The following is a 19,715-nucleotide window of genomic DNA, read 5'->3' as shown; positions in this document are numbered from 1 at the left end:
ACGGAAGACTGCATTTCTGTAGCTGTAGCGAACACGTCGCCCTGGTGTCTCACGTAGACCTAGCTGGTTACAAGTGAGGAGGAGAAACTGCCACAGCAAGCATTCATCTCCCGGTCTGAGCGGATAATGATTTTTGTGCTGACACCGTTTGCTTATCTGTCTAATGGAGTCACAGGTAGTGGTCCTGGCTCTAGGCGTGACCGTATGAATGAAAACAAATGCATATAATTGTGAAGAAAGAGAATTTCCTCAGTCTACCATTATCATCAAATTCTCGAACCATTTATTTTTTTAAAACATCTCTGCTGCATGCCGACTATGTGTCAGATGCTTTCTAGTGCTTTGAATATATCGGTGAAGAAAAGCAGCAAAGATCCTTGCCCTCTCATGGTTTGTGAAAAACAGTATTTTCCATGTCTATCATTCCACTTAAGAAAAGCCAAGTACAGAGTGGATACTCCCTTAGAAGAGCTCTATTCCTTCTGAAAACAAAAAGTTAGGTCAAAATGCACAGGTAGGAATTTCATGTAATGTAACGAACTTCAGCTGGCTTTAAAATAGCAGTAGATGGGTCCTTGTCCTTGGAAATAATTAAATGGATGACCTTGGTTTCTTCCTTTGAGAAAGTGCCTAACTTGGCAATTTTCTTGATATTTAAAATTACATGTCCCCCTCCCATAATTAATCCTCCTGATTATGAAATACTAAGGAAATTATGCCTTTAGCAAACAGGAAAAAAAATCCGTGTGTTTGCAGTTCATTATGTATGTAACACCCACTTATCATTTTCTGATGAGAGTGTGTCCTTGATCTTTACTTTATTCCCCAAGCCTGACCTACTTTGTGTCACGAACACTAAACACAAGTTGACTCCAGCTGGAGATGTTAACAGCCTTCAGTGGGTTGTTAGATGATTTGTTTGGAGAAGTATGTGATCAGCATATAATAAACCAGGCTCATTTTATTCAGAATGTAAACACCGATAATGACATTTGCTGAAATGTAACAAAACTCTCAGCCTGTCAGCCAACAAGGTACTAATATGGAGCTCCAAATTCAATTTCTTATTCAATCAGAGCTACTCTGGAAAGTATGGATACTGAGTTTTTGAAGGATGGGCCCCTTTCCCTCTAAACTTTTAACTCCTGATCCTAATGTGGTAGTAGCAACATTCCAGGCAATGTCAGTCTGCCTCTTGTAAATACCAGATAAGAGTACATCTCTCTTCATTGCTCTGAGGTTAAGAAAGGTTAGTTGCTTTTTTCAGTGTAAGGTTTATGTAATTGGGCCATTTCCTGAAATGAAGATTTGACCAGCTTTGCCAGCTCATTGAAGAACTTAAATACTTCACCTATGTTGCTCAATTCTGGGCAAATAAAAATAAAAATTTTAACCAAAGACCTTTAAGAACTCTGGATAAAAGTATCACAGCAGAATCTTTTCCTCTTTTTTTTTTTTCCCCCCGTTCTTAATGTCTATAAAACTAAGAAATCTGAGCTGGATTAGGAAATGGACTACTAGAGTTCTTACCCCAATGATTAACATTGAGTTGCCCAACGATAGCAAAGGTCAGCGTCATGTGTCCCCATAAACGTGCAGTCACCTGTCACACAGGTACCACTGGTCACTGTTCAGATTTCCTTCCTGGGCGTTTAGAATCCCCAAACAAGAATAGGCATATGCGTAAGCCCTAAATGAGATTATCGAACCTCATTGAAATATTGCACTTCTTCAACACACCGTTTCCTCTTAGTCCATCAGCCTCATAGAAAGGGGAAACCCATCCAGAAGCTTGGAGAATGTGTGTCGCTGGGCTTGCCAACAACAAAAGTCTGATCCGAACCACCCCGAACACCATGATCATGCAATTTTCTTAACCAGGCAAGACTTCGGACCTGCTGGAATGCAAGGTATTTCTATTAACGTGCAGAAGAAAAACTTAAGGGCATGACTTTCCAAAAATAATCCTAAATCCAGGAGTCTGTTCAAATGTTCAGCTCCCTTCTATCCTTTTGCACCATGCATCAGCCAGGCACACACTGTCTTTCTATTGCTTCCAGTGACTTCTGTGGAATTCACGATGTTAAATGCCACTTAAATGGTATAATAAATTATACTTGCCTTTAAAATAATGACTGTGCATTTGGGGTGTGGAGGGGATCCTGTCAAATGTGACGTGATTTCCACTAACCGCTTGGGAAGGGAATGGAGATGCCATGAGAAATGATTGCTGCCAAAGAGCTTTCTTCCAAAGTCAGCTTACATTTATCTAATAAATTCTGACGTAGACTTTGGAAAAAAGTAGACTGATGAGTTTCTTTTCAACACTGATGGAATTTCTGGCTCTTTTTATCAGTACCATCATAGGAAGGACCATTCACTAAAAACAGAAAGACGGGGCTTTGTTGGTGGGCAGCACAGAATGGTAACCCCAGGCAGTTCCTTCTCTTAGGGACAGAGAAAACGCAGACCCAATGAATCTTTTTAGAGAGCATTACCTGTGTGTGGCTTTCCCAAGAGAATGTGGCACAATGCTAGCAGCGAAATAATACTGCCTCTGTTTCCTGAAAAGCTTTTTTTTATCCCCCCCTAGGCAAAGGTCCAGTAGTAGCTCTTAATGGGCTTTCTCATAAAATGAAAATAAAAGTAATTGTTATTCTCTACAGGATATGCTCCGGTCACAGGCATGTGTCATCCAGTGAGAAGTTGTACCCTGAATCATGAGGATGGTTTTTCATCTGCTTTTGTAGTAGCCCATGAGACTGGCCATGTGTAAGTCACTGTTGACAGCTATAAAGCGAAAAAAAAGGTCTTTTCTTTCCCGCTTCTCTCAGTATTGTTCACACTTTGGGCAGAGTACATGCCAGCATGCAACTCTCATTCCTTGCCAAGTGTGAGGAGCTGAAAACAGGGAAGAGGTCATGTGCTGAAACTAAATAAGTGACTCTGGCTGGCGGAGACCACCCCCCCCCACCCGCGCTTTTCACAGCGACGGGACAAGGAAGACATTTCTGTCCATTTGTTCTCTATTTCACAGTCTCTGGGACTCCTCCGCCAAAGCCACATTAATTTGCAAAACGCACAGTCCCCTGAACGGGTTTCCAAGAGTGAAATCAAGCACCACCCATGGCCCCTCTGGTTCTCACCCGTGAGGTCTCACTTCCGTTGCAGGCTGGGAATGGAGCACGACGGACAAGGCAACAGGTGCGGCGATGAGACCGCGATGGGGAGCGTCATGGCTCCCTTGGTGCAGGCCGCGTTTCATCGCTACCACTGGTCCCGGTGCAGCGGCCAAGAGCTGAAGAGATACATCCAGTAGGTCCCCTTCTGTGTGTCCCCAGAGTGTTTATGTCATAGCCTAACACAGACATGAAACTGACATTTAGGATTTGACCTTAACCAAACTCCCAGTGAATGAGAATTGTCACTCATGATAAACATTTTCTTATGACTCAGAGCTTTTTGGCACCATAATCCCATAATGTAATCACAGTATTTTAAGCCATAAGCCTAGAATTTAAGAGGATTTTTAACTCTGGTCTCCTTTTAGTAAATTCCTTATGGAATCTATGGTGGTCAAACTTGAGTTAGGGACTAGGAGAGAGAGGACGGTCATGTGACGCCCGCAGAGAGTGCCACATATGCCCTGTAGGGTGGGGGCTGGGATCTGTGCCATCTACCACGTGGGGGTCCCGTGGGGGCCATGAATAAGGCTGTCACAATTCTACTGTATTCCTGAGTCATGTTTGGCTTCTTTTTTGGGAGGAATAAGGATGATGGGTCTTTTCTGAATGGAAGTGAACTAGAAACCTTAAAAGGTAGGACTCTGTGATCTTGCTGTATGACTGGATGAAACTCCAGAGTGTGTAACCTAAGAACAGTTTTTCATTAGGATGGGATTAAAAAAAAAAAAAAATTTAATGACATGAAATACTTTCCTTTTTACAGTTCCTATGACTGTCTCCTCGATGACCCTTTTGAACATGACTGGCCCAAACTCCCAGAACTTCCTGGAATCAACTACTCTATGGATGAACAGTGTCGTTTTGACTTTGGGGTTGGTTATAAAATGTGCACTGCGGTACGTCACTCACAGTCAGTTGAGATTTTGCATCTTGGAATCTGTTTGCTTCACTCCTGCTTGGTGAGCTTTGTAGGCTCACGGGTCAAGCAGAAGACTATCTACCCATGATTTTGTGTTTGATGTGTCACTGTGCGCTGAGGCTAAGAGCTTCAAATATATTACCCTGTTTAATCCTTGGGGCCGACTAGATGGGAATTGGTATATTTTAATTTTATAGACGAAAAAACCAAGACTTACAGAGATTAAGCCCAACTTGCTCAAATCACGCATCTGGTAAATAGGGGAGCTTGACATCGAGACTGAGATGGTCAGGCTCGAAGCTTTACGCTCTGTCGCTCTCTTAGTTTTTGTGACCTTCAGAGATGACTTCTAAGCCTTCAGTTGATTGTTTTTCACTAGTTTGTTAGCTGGATTTCATGTATCTGTGACCATAGGGAAGGGTCGTTGTGGTATATTCTCACGTGAGAATCCTATGGTATGGCCGGAAGGTCAGGGATATGGGTTTTCTCCTGAGGCTCGGTGGGCGATCAGAACGTGGGTCTCATACTTACTAAGTATATGACTTTAAGCACTTTATTCAATCTCTCTTAGTTTCCTTGGGTATAAAAATGTGGATAATGATAGCATTTATCTCATAGATTTGGTATCAGGGTTCAACCTGATGCTGTAATTACAGCGCTGAGCCCAATGCAGGCATATGGTGAATGGGGTCTGGGTTAGCCCATCCCCCACGTGGCTGTGCACGTTAGAGCTGTATCACACCAAACTTCTATATCAAGCTTTAGTAGTTCAGAAGAAGAAAAGGAAGAAAGGAGGGGTTTTCATGTGTTGGAGCAAGCCTTATGTGTAAGAGCAGAGAAAGTAACTATCTCAAGGTACTGAGAAGAAGTTGACGTGCTGTTTGGAATCTTCCGTGTGGTGCTATCTCCAGCCATTCGGTCGGTGTGTAAGGTACAAGCTGTCAGTCCTTTATTGCCTGCATCAGTGCTTTAAGACCTGAGAATTCTAAAGCTTTGCCCCAATGTCACGGAAAAGTACAATTTCTAGATTAAATAATAGGAATTAGAACAACAACAACAAAAGAAAAAACAAAAAACCCAGGTCCAAAATGAGTACAATTAAAAAATAATAATAATAAAAGTTCTGTCCATGAGGCTGTATATGGGTAATAAGTACAGTGAAAAATCAACACGTGAATAAACTAGCGTTTGATTTTTTTTCAAATCTAGAGAATGGTAAGATATTTTTAGTTACAAAGACATCAAACAAGTGAAGAACATACACAAATATGTGGCTTACACATCCATTTGGATATTATAATGTGGTGTTTTAGGAAAACAAAAAGAATTCTCATGTGGAAGAGTGCTGCAATTCTAGTCTGGCTGATATTATCTCACTTATAAGCATAACTAATGCCTTACTTATAACTCAGATTCTCAGTCATGGATTGTTTTGAGTATTAAATATATGGAAAATATGTTCTAAACTACATGAATGCATTGGTTTTGTTATACCTAGAACACCTCATCTCACATAGCAAGCCTTATAAATATTTTCTGCTTCTAGTCAGCTCAGTATTATTTACAGTCTAACTAGTTCATAACTAGTTATTTATAATCAGACTAGTCAGCTTAGTATTATTTACAATACAATTATTTACAAGAGAAGCTGTTTTAATAACTTGAGAGCTTCAAAACTATCTTAATAAGTTTTCACATTTAAAATGGTCATGATATTTACAGATTCTTTAAAATTCTCATACCGTCTATTTGAAAACCACGAAACAGAAATGGTATACAGAAATGTTGAAGACAACCGGAGAATCGCAAATTATTATTTATCATTGATAATTTAGAAAAGAGGAATACAAGTATCCTTTCCTTGGAATTAATACTTGGGCAGGATTTTTTTTTTCTTATCATGCCACAGCTGTTACTACTAATTTAAAATTAAAATACCCAAGGGACATGACATGAAGAAAGTGTCCACAAGGTGCCGTCGGACACAGGTGGGTAGGACATGCCATCTCTCTTTCATTGAGATCCTGATTCTCTCTCTTCCAGTTCCGAACATTTGACCCATGTAAACAACTGTGGTGTAGCCATCCTGATAATCCCTACTTCTGTAAGACAAAAAAGGGACCCCCACTTGATGGGACCGAATGTGCTGCGGGAAAAGTGAGTATATCTATTTATACAGTGAAGATTTGAGATAGGTTTCCTCATAAGCGTCTTTAGAAGCCTGGAAAATTAGGACCCTGGCTGTCATCATTCTTGTACCAACCACGGTGTCTGGGATTTCATTACAGTAACACACCAGCATTGTTTCCTAGGGCTTCCATGGCAAATTACCACAATCTTGGTGGCTGAAAACAACAGAAAGGATATTTTCTCATAGTTCCAGGAGCCAGAAGTCCAAAATCAGTTTCCCTGAGCCAAATTCGATGTGGGGACTGGGCCATTCTCTCTCCAGAGGCTCGAGGGGAGGATCTGTTCCTGCGTCTTCCAGCGTCAGGGGGCTGCCCGCATTCCTTGACTTGTGACTGCATCATTCCTGTCTCTGCTTCCGTGGCCACATGATTTCCTACTCTTCTGTGTGCAGATTTCCCTCTGCCCCTCTCTTCTAAGAACACATGTGCTATGCTGGCAGTGAGGGCCTGCCTGCGTAATCCAGGATAACCTCTCCAGCTCAACATCCTTAACCAAATCCCATCAGCAAAGAGCGTTTTCCAGATATGGGTGTTTACAGACTTGGGGGATTAGGACGTCTTTGAGACCACGGTTAGGCTACTCCTGATAGAATAGGAAGCAACAGCTCGGGGGAGTATCTGGGCCCCTGCTGATGGGATTTGATTTACTTGCTGGCATCCCACTCCTTGTGGAAGTTGTCCAGAAATAAAGTATCATGTGAATTTATACAGAAGATTTGGCCTTGCTCCTTGGGGAAAGATGCCCAGAGGTTTTAAATCTCGAATTGTGTAGTCAAGATTGAATGCTCAGAAACTGGCCAGGGGCCAGGCTACACTACTCATAAGGGGAAAGATCACCAAACCCAAAACAAAGGCATGTTAAGAACTCAAGTTGAAGAGCCTTGACTAGTTTGGAAATAAGATATTGTAGAAAGGACCAAAAGCTGGCAAGGAAGATTTACATAGCTTTAAATTCTTTTAAAGCCATTTAAAGCTCTATTTGTGTGTGAACTGTATTTGCTCTGATGATGCTAATAATAATAATAATAACGATAAATAAATCTGCCATTATTGGTGTTTAAACTTTCTTAGGTATTATGCTAAACAGATTACAGAAAGTGTGTTGCTTTGGAAAAATTCAGTGTTACAAACTTCTGACTGAAAAAAAAAAAACAAGAGCGACAATGAATTGATTCATTTTTTGCTTTATGAAATCTGTATCCTGTAAATCAACTCTGAACATCCAACTTCTCTAAATATATTTGTGTCATATTTGAATTTACCAAATTTGAGGGGTTTTTTTGTTTTTTTTTTTTTAATTTTTATTTGCATTTATTCTGTGCAAATTTACTCCCGGGCCATAAGTTTTTGTTTCTTCAGTTTCTTCTGGGATATCTTTTTCTGTGCAACCTCCTCTTCTGGTTTAGGAACAATCTGCTCTTTTTCAGTAAGGATCATCTCAATGTGGCAGGGAGAGCTCATGTATGGGTTAATGCGACCATGAGCCCTGTAAGTCCTACGCCGCATCTTGGGGGCTTTGTTCACCTGAATGTGCTCAATGACCAGAGAATCGACATCTAAACCCTTAAGTTCAGCATTACTCTCTGCGTTTTTAAGCATGTGCAGTAAAAATTCAGCACTCTTCTTGGGCCACCGACCTTGTGTCCAGCCCCACTGTTTGGCCTGAGCACACCTACCAACTCCACCATTGTAGCGACGGAATGGCACACACTGCTTCTGTGAAGTGACGTCTTTCAGATACTTGGTGGCTTTTCGGATATGCATACCCTTGATGGCCTGGGCAGTTTCACGTGTGTTCTTAAAGTGAACACGGACATTTGAACCTCTTGGCTTGCATGATTTCATAGGGTTTTCCGGGTCAAGCGAATAGCAAACCATTTTCAGAGGTCACCCCAGGCCGCTGAGAGGAAAAGCACCAAATTTGAGTTTTAAGAAACATTTTTATTGTAGGTAGGGCCAAAAAAGCAAGTCGGAATGTTGAGCGGAACTGCTAGTTGTTGAGCACCCGCCGTATGCTGGGTACCGTAAGCCAGGTGTCCCTGTAGTAGCAGCGCTCCAGAGTTCCCACTAACTTGCTGGTCCGTTGGTCTCATCCTCTGCACGATCATTTCTGGGCCCTGATATTCTTCATCTAAAACGTAAAGATAACAAGTGCCCTATCTCTCAGCATCACTGTGAATGAAAATTTTGAAATATATCTAAATGTTTTGAACACTGTGCGTGTTTTAGATAAGTTAAATCATTCCGGAGGACGATGTTACACTTGAAAAGACCCTGATGCTCTAGCTAATGAGGGATAAAGGGTAGAGCCATGCCTACTATGCAAGTTAGGTCCGCAGATCATTCTTACTGGTTTTGTTTGATTAGTCATTTAAGAACTTGTCTGCATGAGTGAATTGGTTTTTCATTTTATACTTAAAAGTGCAAGTCTAAATTGTCCTAGTTAGGGTATCTTATTGTTTTAATTGTGCTAGGCTAATTTTAAATGCATTTTTACCTGCGGGGAGAGAAGAAAGAAAGGCCTTTAACTGGTGTAGTTGTATAATAATTTGAGCATTAGCTTATGCCTGATTCTCATACTTGCCTTTTGTCATCTTCCTAAGTGGTGCTATAAGGGCCACTGCATGTGGAAAAATGCTAATCAACAAAAACAAGATGGCAACTGGGGATCTTGGACCAAATTTGGCTCTTGTTCCCGGACGTGCGGAATCGGGGTCCGTTTCAGAACGCGCCAGTGTAATAATCCTGCGTGAGTAAACTCCTGTAATTCAGTTATTTTTGGAGAGACGGGAAAATGCTCCGGTAGTATGTTATTAATATTCTGCTTCATGAAGTACATGTCAAATACCAAACATGAAAACCAGGGGTTTAAGTGTCTATTTTGGGTAAATCTCTATTCATCAATCCCGTAAAGCGTCGTCACTGGCGAAGACGAGGCTCCAGTGAAAATTCGAGATCTGGGAAGCATTGCCGTGTAGAAGTCCTCAGGAGCTAGGCGGGGAAGCTCAGTCCCTGTGCTGGGCCCCGAGGCTGGAGGGCCACTGCAGAAGCCCGGTGTGTCCGTCAGCTGGTCAACCTGGGAGCAGCTCCAGCCAGGGGCTCACCCCCTCCAGGGTTAGGAGAGCAACACAGCCGAGCAGGACCACAGAAGGATGGCGAAAGAAGCCCGAGGCACTGGGGGAACAGCTCCATAGTCCCCCACTCAGACTAAATACAACAAGTCCCTCTCGTGTGCTCAGCAAACCTTAGGGCCTTCTTTCTGGTCTAGGGTTTACCAAGTAAGAAAAGTGCTTTCTTCAGTCTCTGGCAGCAGGATGGCTCCGGGAAAGTTTCTCATCAAGTATATCAAATGTCCCATAGCTGTTTTCACGGGAAGAGATGCCGGTAGTAGTAGTGGAAGTAACAAAAACAAAGAAAATTATAGTAAGAGTGGCTCAGGTTCACTATGAGCCCTGCTCTGTAGCAAGTATGGTCCATGTGTTCCCTTGGGCAATCCTCTCCATTGTTCCCTAAGGAAGGTGGGATTATTTTTCGCATTCTGTGTAGGAGAAAGCTAAGACGTAGAGCTGTGATCAAATTTCTTTGGGTTCCATGGCCATGTATTATGCATGGGAGGAGATATAATTTTCCTCGGTCCGTATATATAAGTTTTTAAAAATTTCTTTATATACTTTCACTGTGCATTCAAAATATACTGTTGGAAATGCTGATTTAAGCTGAGTTTTTGGTCCCCATCTCCCCACCCTATCCCAGACACGCACACAGGGAGAGGATGGTGCTTTTGGAAAGGGATGGAAATTAGGAAGTGTGAGTTCATTCCCTTAGTGCCCACAGCTCAGCCGCTCTGGCTTTCTGCCTTGGAGCGCTGTGTCTGCAAGCTTCAACTGCTGGCCCAGAGCCAAGGGGCCTTTTTCAATGTTGTCTTTTCTTTTAGGCCCATCAATGGTGGTCAGGATTGTCCTGGTGTTAATTTTGAGTACCAGCTTTGTAATACAGAAGAATGCCCAAAACACTTTGAGGACTTCAGAGCACAGCAGTGCCAGCAGCGTAACTCGCACTTCGAATACCAGAATACCAAACACCACTGGTTACCATACGAGCATCCGGACTGTGAGTAGACGCTCGCTGTCTTTCCTGCTGTGTGGATGGGGTCTCTGCGTTTTTAAGCCTTGTCAACACCGATCCCTTGGACTCTGGGGCCTTACTCGGTAAATTAGAAAACTCGGTGTTTATAGGGGTAAGTCCTGCTGGTTTTCCAAGAGCGAGGCTCCTATAGCGCTTCCCCTAGAGAGGTGAGGACTGTGGGCCAGTTCCCGGCCAACAGCATTCCCACCGTCACTGCAGAAAAGACCCGTGGAAAACAGCCCATGGGAGACATGTTGCATTTCCTTGTTTGACTGGCATCTTTCTACTAGGAAACCCTCTTGAATTTTGTGATCTTTCCTTTTCGAAGAACTAGAGAAAAAACACTCTTCTTTTACAGTCGAGTCAGAAACAAGAAGATCATGACATGAGAACTAAAGGCACATCATAACCTTTTACTTTTGTACCGTATCCTAGTTATTAAAAAGACACTTGGGGACTCCCTTTTAGTGTTTCACTTTATCCCTCTGAATTTTTGCTTAAGTGTGTTCAGATGGGGACACCTCACCATGCTTCATAATTGTGTGGCTGAAAAAAGATGGCTACATGATTACCATATGACACAATACACTGCTGAGTTCAGTTTAAAAGCTGTTTTAAAGAAAAGATGCATCCACCTAAGGATTCCAAGTTGTAATCGATCGAGAAGAAATGCATTATTTTTTATTGGTTTCAGGGAAGCAAGTCACGTAAATTTTATTACATTTAACTAATGAGATCCTACATGAGGCATAAACCATACTCGGTCATTGGTTCTAACAAAGGAGAAACCCTTTTAATTCTCTAAGTGTCACCGAAATGAAATTGGTTCTAATTAAAATTTATTGAAGAACTGTGGTCAAATCCAGGGTTGACGTCAAACCTGGTGTGCCTGGGACAGTCCCGGTCATTCCTATGCAGTTCTTAAATTCAGCCATTTTTCGCTCTCAGAAGTTTCACAGTTTGGATCAGCCGTGTGCCAAATATGTATCCTTTTCTGCTATTCTTTCTTTAATTTATTCATACAGTGTTTTGTTTTGGGGAAACCATGCAGAAACTCCGTATTTTACAAATAAAATCACTGTAGTGTGCAAATATGCCACTTTCTGTACGAAGTCGATTGAATGCTCCGTCTTTTGCAGCCAAGAAAAGATGCCACCTTTACTGCCAATCCAGAGAGACGGGAGATGTGGTGTACATGAAACAGCTGGTGCATGACGGGACACACTGTTCTTACAAAGATCCGTACAGCATATGTGTGCGGGGAGAGTGTGTGGTGAGTCCGCCCGCCTTCCCCGGAAGCTTCCAGTGCTCTCGTGCAGTTCTGCTTTGACTGTCGCTCATCTGCATGTTTTCGAAAGATGGTAACCCTGTCTTATCTGTAAAATCTGTAGAATCTAGGACGAGCTGAGGAGCCCTAAACTAAATGTGGGAGAAATTTCACTTTTCATAACAATGTTTGGCCGTTGGCAGAATCGAGATGTCAATATATCATTTTCCCTCCTCTTCCAGCCACATGCCTTTCTAAGTTACTCCGATCCCTCCGGATGGGGATTCAATGGCTCAGGATGGACAGGGCCTTTTTTGCTTTGAGTATTTTACTAGTGGTCATCTACTTTTACACTACAGAGCTTTTTTCGAAAACGCAATGCTATACGTATTGTATCTTTTATTTAAAAAAATAATAGACATTCTCTCTCTCGTGCCCTCTCATTCTCTCTTACTTTCCAATTGATTCTAATTTTAAACACTGGATTCCCACTCAGAACAAAAGAGGCAAAGATGCAAAAAGTGGGTTTTGCCCCATTGAGACTCTTTTTTAAAAAACTGCGGTTGACTTTCTTGTTCCCAAGTTGAACCGATATGAAATCAGCCTTATTAGCCGAACACGTTAGTTCTGTCTGTTTCTTCTTCATTTCATTTCATTTCCGCACAACCGAAGTGTTGTAGGAATGAATCTCAAGGATGCAGAGACCTCACGTTTGAAATGAATTTCCCCAGAAAGTAGAATCTGACTTTGTCCATCTCTTACCCTCCCACAGTATCTGGTACATTCAACATGTGGTCGTCGTTGTCTCTCCGCATTTTCATTCCAAACTTCTGAGTGCGGTGGCTTATCACATTCCCCGACCCCGCACTGACTTCCGTGAAGGGGCCTGTTCCCAGTTCAGAAAACCTTCAGTGGTTCCCTGTTAAGTGCATGTGAAAACATAAACTCTGCCTGATATTCAGGGCCTTTCGTGGCCCGTGCTTTGCAAATCTTTCACTGTTCTTCCCTTCTCATACAGCACTAACTTTCCATTGGCTTAAACATGGCGTCAGTATTGCTCTCTGAACCCACTTTCCGTGAGCGTACAATTTCCATGGCTCTGTTTTTATCCCTCTGCCTTCTGAAATGCCTTTCGACAGGGCCCTGTGAAAACCACCAACCCTTGGTCAAGTCTTTTTGTTGATTGGTTGGTCGGTTGGATCTTAGTTTCAGAGATAGTTTAGTGATTCATCAGTCTTATACAATACCTAGTGCCCTCATGTGCCCTCCTCAGTGCCCATCACCCAGTCACCTCATCCTTCAACCCTCTTCCCTCCAGCAACCCTCAGTTTGTTTCCTGTGATTAAGAGTCTCTTATGGTTTGTCTCCCTCTCTGATTTCGTCTTATTTCATTTTTTGTAAAGTTTCGTTTTGCATCCCTAGACAGCTTGTAAAGCTTATGCTAATGCCCATCTCATCATTTTATTAGTCATCTTTCCAAATAAGAGAACAACGAGGGAAAAATACCATCTTACTTTTTGTCTTCTCAGCATCAACAATAATATCTGTACTTAATAGATGTTTGATGGGTCATGACTGTGTGTGGGGGTAAATATTTCATTAGACTGGGGGTTTTATCTGACAGTAGATTTTAACCTAGAGTACAAGTCATTTGACTTCATAGTAGTTCTTCAAAAAGATTGAGGCATTAAAAATCAGAGCTAGCTAGAGGGCGCCTGGGTGGCTCAGTGGGTTAAATCCTCTGCCTTCAGCTCAGGTCTTGATCCCAGGGGTCCTGGGATCGAGCCCCGCATCAGGCTCTCTGCTCTGCAGGGAGCCTGCTTCCTCCTCTCTCTCTCTCTGCCTGCCTCTCTGCCTACTTGTGGTCTCTGTCTGTCAAATAAATAAATAAAATCTTTAAAAAAAAAAAATCAGAGCTAGAGTCAAGGTTTGGTCAGACTGCGTTATTGTAGGCTCACGATAAAACAAATGGTTTGTCCTTGTCTAGGATGCTGACCTTCACTCGGCATATTAAAGTGAGTCACGTTTAACATCTCTTTCCAGAAAGTGGGCTGTGATAAAGAAATCGGTTCTACTAAGGTTGAGGATAAGTGCGGCGTCTGTGGAGGAGATAATTCTCATTGTCGAACCATTAAGGGAACATTCACCAGAACTCCCAAGAAGTTTGGTAAGATGAGGTCTCTCATGAATTTGGTATCTCCTTCTCTACGATTTGTACTTTTTGAAACATCTTTTAGGAATGTAGCATTTTCCCTAGAAACATGACAAAAAATTAGCTGCTGATTTATTTTTATTCAGATTACCTTTTCTTTTGTTTTCTTTTTTTTTTTTTTAAGATTTTATTTATATATTTGGGAGTGAGAGGGAGAGCAAGGACAAGAGAAACAGAACGAGCATCAGCAGGGGGAGAGTCAGAGTGAGAGGGAGGAGCAGACTCCCTGGTCTTGAGGGAGAACGAAGCATACTCCCTACTGTTTCGGGAGCCCGACGCGGGTCCCCAGCATCATGACCTGAGCTGAAGGCAGACGCTTAACCGACTGAACCACCCAGACACCCCCAAATGACCTTTTAAGGAACTAAAAATCAAAAGAATAAAAATAAAAACACTTGGACTAAATTCATAATCTGTGGCATCCACGATGAAAAATTGTCTACTTAATTTAGATAAAGGTCAAATAAAATCAATATAAATTATAGTAGTTAGTTAAAATATGTGTTTTGTTTTGTTTCGTGTTGTTATTATTTATTTATTTTGTTTATTTGTTCCTTTGTTTTCTTTTCTTTCTTTCTTTCTTTATTTTTGAGAGAGAGAGTGTGTGCAAGGGGGAGGGACAGAGGGACAAGGAGAGAGAATCCCAGCCAGACTCCGCATGCAATGTGGAGCCCAATGTGGGGCTTGATCTGCCCACCCCTGAGATCATGACCTGAGCAGAAATCAAGGGTTGGACACTAAACCGATGGAGCCACCTGAGCACCCTTATTCTGTGCTTTTAATAAAACACATTAGGCATAATTATTAGAATTGAGGGTTATTTCGAAATTTCTGTTCACATAAATTGTTGATCAGAACTTTAAAAAAAATCACAAAATTTTAAACACAACTTTTAAAATATTGCATTAGCTGTATTTCTTCTATTTTAAAGGTGAACAAGTGTATCCTAATTATCAATCTATAAATCTAGATTCCGTATTTCACATAATTTTGGCAGTTTTATATTACACAAAATTAGGTACATAACCAAATACAACCCTGAGATATGATTGCTTGTGTGTGTGTGAATGTTACTGTTTATTTCAGAGTCAATGACTTGGACTTAGGCATACAGTGAAGTTTCAGCAGATAAGGAGGAAAAAAATACAAATAACATGTGAACTTATGAGTAATTTTATAATTATTTACCGAAATTTTCATCAAAGATTTGGATACAAACATTTATTATGGGACAATCTTTTTTCGTTTTTAACAGTTATGACTCAATTTAGTTTGTGACAAATATTACTCAGTTTATGGGGAAATTGTCTCTGGGAATTCATCATTTAAAGATAATTTGGTGTGGGACTTTTCTCGAGAAACTTCTGTTCCATCATCCCCACATAGTTGGCTTAGTCTCTGGTAGAATGATTAGGAAATTGAGACTCATTCATGCTACATGACCCAATCACAAGATTAATTGATACTATTGATACTATTTTGTAATAAAGTACCCCCATTTCCAGCCATTATTTTAGAATGCTTCCATGATCAATACTGTAATCCCTAGGGATTTAAAAAACCCATATTTTGGCAAGATTCCACTTCAGTGTGTAAAAGTAACTTGTGATGTAATGTTTTTAACTGTAAGGAGTTTAATGAAGAAATAAATTGATCTTCTGACTGTTTTAAAATCCTCCCTGTCCGTTAGTGTTATGAAAAAACTGAAACTATAAAACTTTATCAAGTTTTTATTAATTGTAAAAAAAATTATCTTATATAATGAAAAGTTTATTATATGTCTAATTATAAATGTAAAATAAATTTAAGTACACAGCTTTATTATTCCAGTTGTATGTGTTAACTGAGCTACCCAACATTAAAGTCTTATTTTAATGAATAAAAAAAAAGAATGATAAAATAAGACAAAACAAAAATAAAGATAAGAAATTGGTTACTTTGAGCACATGATCATGGCAGGGATTTTCTGTTTTTAGAAGAAGAGAAAGTATAAAAAAGCTAGTCTTCACCCAAATGGAATAATTCTCCCAATTCACTATACTCTCAATAGACCTCCGCTACCCCTGCGCAAGCTAACCGCACACAGACCAGTTCTGCTCTTTGATATACCGAGTGAGGCAGAGCTAGGTCACTCTGAAGCATTTTTTGTTACCAATGGTTTTGATATTCCCGTGCAATCATTTAATAGTTAAATGGTTGAAAAAAAAAAACCAAACATTGCCATTTCTGGCTGATTATATTATTTTAAGAACGTACACAGACTTAAAATGACATGTTATTGTTTTGGTGGAATACCGTGTAATTTTCTTCATTTTAGCGTGAAGCAATTAAGAGTGCTTTCTCTATGGCAGCTCTAGTCTTCTTTTTGGTATAAAATCATTCATAGTATTCTGGTTCCATAAAATCATTCATAGTACTCTATTTCCAGAGTAAATTAATGTAAAGAAAAAGGTTTTTGCCGTTTACCATCATCCATTAATCATCCATTCTGTGGTATGAGGTCATGACGCATTTTTGAGGTACCTCAAAAACTAGACTAAACCTGTGAATCAAGTTCAGAACAGAAGAAAGATTTCCTCAGTCCTAAAGATTCAGACTATTCAAGATAATCAACCTAACACCCATTTCTTTGCACTGGTGTTGTCATCATAGTCACTCAATAGACTCATTAACGTTTTCCAACAGGGAAACATTTAAGCAAGAGGGGCCATACAGAATTCAAGTTGCTGGAAAGTGAAATCTGCAAGTATTCAACTTCCAATCACCTTTCTCATTTCTCATTCATTCTTAGTCTTCGTTTCATTGACTAGTAACTATTAACTATAGTAGCTAACTATTGAAAATGCCTTTTGATCTTCAACGCATAAAATTACAGGATTATTTGCTCTCTTACCGAATAGACTCTCCATAGCTTATAGTATAGTCAATGAAATGGCAAGACTTTGGTAAACATGAAACTTTCACTAATTAAAAACATTCTATTTAAGGGAAGACAAGAGGCGCCTTCACTTTACCCAAAGGAGCTCGTAATGTTTCTCTTGCTGAAACAAGGGAAGCTAAAACTGTACTGGGTAAGTTGTAGGAAACTGCAGAAAGACGGGCATCCATAATGGCTTCAAGCTGTTTTACTGTGCGTGGTCGGCAACGAAACACGCTACGTCTAACCGTTGCACACTCAGAACAGACATGCTATGGTTCACGGACGCGACTTGACCCCGACTCAGGTACTGAAAACCCTGACCCCCAAATGACTGTGCCATTGAGTTAAGACAGTAATAAATGTTGTGGAGAAGTTGAGTAAATCTACCCACGGGTGGATATTTATTGTCCATATAGAAATGACAACCATACTTCTTTCTGATAACATCAGCAGTTGTGTATTTATAATGGAATTCCTGTCACACTCATCCCAAATTGGATGTTTCCTAGGTAAGGTGTCTACTGCATCACCTCCCTCTAATAATTTAGACTTCCTAGGTAAAACATCTTGATTTCTACTTGTCCTGTTGTTGATTTATAGCTCGGATCTTAATTCTAAGTGATCTTAAGATAATTTTTAGGACGTGTGACAATACTAAGATTTGTTTAACATTGCCTGTAATAGGATTGATACAATATTTTAAAACCCAAGGCAATCTATTAAGCATATTGATTTCATGATTTCTGGATTAGAGGATTGAGTTTAGGGCACATTTTTAAGGCAGGGTATGACGTAACTTGTGGACCTGTTCCAGCTGAATGGTTTGGTCAAATCTAAAAAATGTGTTTTCAACCTTTCCCATAATAAAACTTGTTCAAGGCTTTAAAATTAATGGCTGAGCATAAGAAAAATGAAAGCCACTCACTGATCTTCCTTATGAAATTTCTTTAGAACAAAGCAGGCTTTAAATGTGAAGATATTTCAGTAATTAGAAGTTTAGCTATCTGTGCTTGCCCTAAACCTTTTAAAATAATATGTAGACAGATAAAATATCTCAAGAAGTTCTCCAACTAAGTACACTAAAAACTGGCCCCACTTCAAAAGGGTGGTTTAGAAAACTAAAATAGTTTAATGCACAAACTGGACAGGTTACTGTGTTGTACTACGTACACCTGAAACTAATGTAACATTCTGTGTGTCAAATTGAATAAATAAATAAATAAATAAATTACTTAATTTAATAGCAACGACTGAATAAATTGAATAAACTAATAAATACTCAAACTGAATTAATTAATTAATTAATTAATTAGCAGCGACGACGACAACAACAGAAAACTGTGACAACAACAACAGAAAACCAAAACTCACAGGGGGAGACTGGAAAGTATAATATGTGCCTGAATTGTTGACACAGTTCATGGTTCAATACAAGATAAGTGACTGATAGGTTAGAAACACGATTAACCCCTCCCCACTTAATTAAAAAAAAAAAACCCAAAATAAAATAAAATAACGTCTCCTCTAATCTCATTCCAGTTGTCACAAAAGCTACCAAAGCTTTGAAGTTCATTTCTGAAACGGCTTTGAGTTTATGGATGCCCCCTTCTGCATGCAGGAGCAGTAAGAATTTCATGCTCGACTAACCATGGTTGTTGCTTTTGTTTTCTTCTTTGCTTTCTCCAATATTTACTACACATGCAAAGGGTACCTTAAGATGTTTGATATACCCCCTGGTGCTAGACATGTGTTAATCCAAGAAGACGAGGCTTCTCCTCATATTCTTGGTAAGTGTTTCTGTCTGCTGGCTTTGCTGTAACATGCACTTAGAGAAATGTCAAAGATACCACATATAGAGAGAGATACACATGTAGATGTATGTGTATCTCTATGTATACACATCTGTATACATAGATATGCAAGATTCAGGATTACATAAAAATGCATTACTGGTTTTCAATGGTCATTTCTCCCCACTCTTCTTTCTTTAAAACAAAAAATATTCAAAAACAGAGCTTTAATTTTTGGTGAAACCTGGGTTGGTTCATTATTTATATGTAGAAAAGGTTTGTTACGCATTTTTGCTCTGTATGGGGGATGAGAAGAAGGAATATGTTAACAAAATGCATTAAATTAAGGAAGAATATCAGAAAAATTTGCCATAGTTATGTTGGCAAATTAGTTCTGATATTTGGTTGATGCCGTACCGTATGCCTGTCCTTACTTTATTGCATTTTAAGTTCTTGTACTGAAAAGCCAGTGTCTGTGACGCGTCCAGGTCCTGCCTGGCAGCGGCAGATCCATTTGCATGGCTGTTTACAATTCTTTCCCTCCTTCACGAGAGGATCGGGTAAAAATGTCATTCTAAAGAGGTTTTTTTCCAAAGTGTATGCGCAAATGTAAACATGACCTCCGCATATTCTCTGAACTATTAAAGCATGAAGAATCTCGCTGAAATGAAAGCATCACCTGTCAACCCGATGAAAATTTGTCTCATTACTTTTATTTTAAATGTGTGACTTTAAAAAATGAACTGTTTTATGGTATTTCATAGAACTGTTTTTTAATATCTACTTTGAATTCACTACTAGATCCCTTAACAATCTAGCAGTCAGACATAGTTCTTTTCCCAGTAATTCATATTCCTTATTTTTTTGTCCTAGAACTGAAATTATTATCCTTGGAAACATTAGATAGTTTCAAAAAGCTCAAGAGGAATAAATGTATTTAACTAAAATTGCTCATGTTATCTACACATTTTCAGGAATGGTAATAACATGAAATTTTATTTTCTAATTTATTATATGCTGGTAAATACCCTGAGACTTTAAAATTCTATTGGTCATGTTTTGTCCATTAGAGAAAGCATATTTAAATAATATATAGTAGATAATAATG

The 19,715-nt window shown here is 39.9% G+C and overlaps 2 protein-coding genes across 3 annotated transcripts in view; one reads left to right on the top strand and one right to left on the bottom strand.

Annotated features, from left to right (window-relative positions):
- ADAMTS3 (ADAM metallopeptidase with thrombospondin type 1 motif 3) overlaps window positions 1-19,715 on the top strand; it is a 253,410-nt gene that overhangs the window by 210,231 nt on the left and 23,464 nt on the right. For both annotated transcript variants that reach the window (XM_032334543.1, XM_032334544.1), the window contains exons 7-16: window positions 1,754-1,910; window positions 2,667-2,772; window positions 3,172-3,315; window positions 3,949-4,081; window positions 6,148-6,261; window positions 8,897-9,042; window positions 10,228-10,403; window positions 11,558-11,691; window positions 13,729-13,852; window positions 18,524-18,604. In XM_032334543.1, the coding sequence (XP_032190434.1) occupies window positions 1,754-1,910; window positions 2,667-2,772; window positions 3,172-3,315; window positions 3,949-4,081; window positions 6,148-6,261; window positions 8,897-9,042; window positions 10,228-10,403; window positions 11,558-11,691; window positions 13,729-13,852; window positions 18,524-18,604 (1,315 nt within the window). The remainder of the gene's footprint in view (window positions 1-1,753; window positions 1,911-2,666; window positions 2,773-3,171; window positions 3,316-3,948; window positions 4,082-6,147; window positions 6,262-8,896; window positions 9,043-10,227; window positions 10,404-11,557; window positions 11,692-13,728; window positions 13,853-18,523; window positions 18,605-19,715) is intronic.
- LOC116585181 (60S ribosomal protein L17-like) lies at window positions 7,588-8,195 on the bottom strand. Its single transcript, XM_032334545.1, has one exon. It carries the CDS (start codon window positions 8,169-8,171, stop codon window positions 7,620-7,622), a length of 552 nt encoding a protein of 183 aa, XP_032190436.1. The 5' UTR covers window positions 8,172-8,195; the 3' UTR covers window positions 7,588-7,619.

The sequence above is a fragment of the Mustela erminea genome, chromosome 2 (genome assembly GCF_009829155.1).
Source record: "Mustela erminea isolate mMusErm1 chromosome 2, mMusErm1.Pri, whole genome shotgun sequence".
Lineage (NCBI taxonomy): Eukaryota > Metazoa > Chordata > Mammalia > Carnivora > Mustelidae > Mustela > Mustela erminea.
This window is presented reverse-complemented; position numbering and strand designations above follow the sequence as displayed.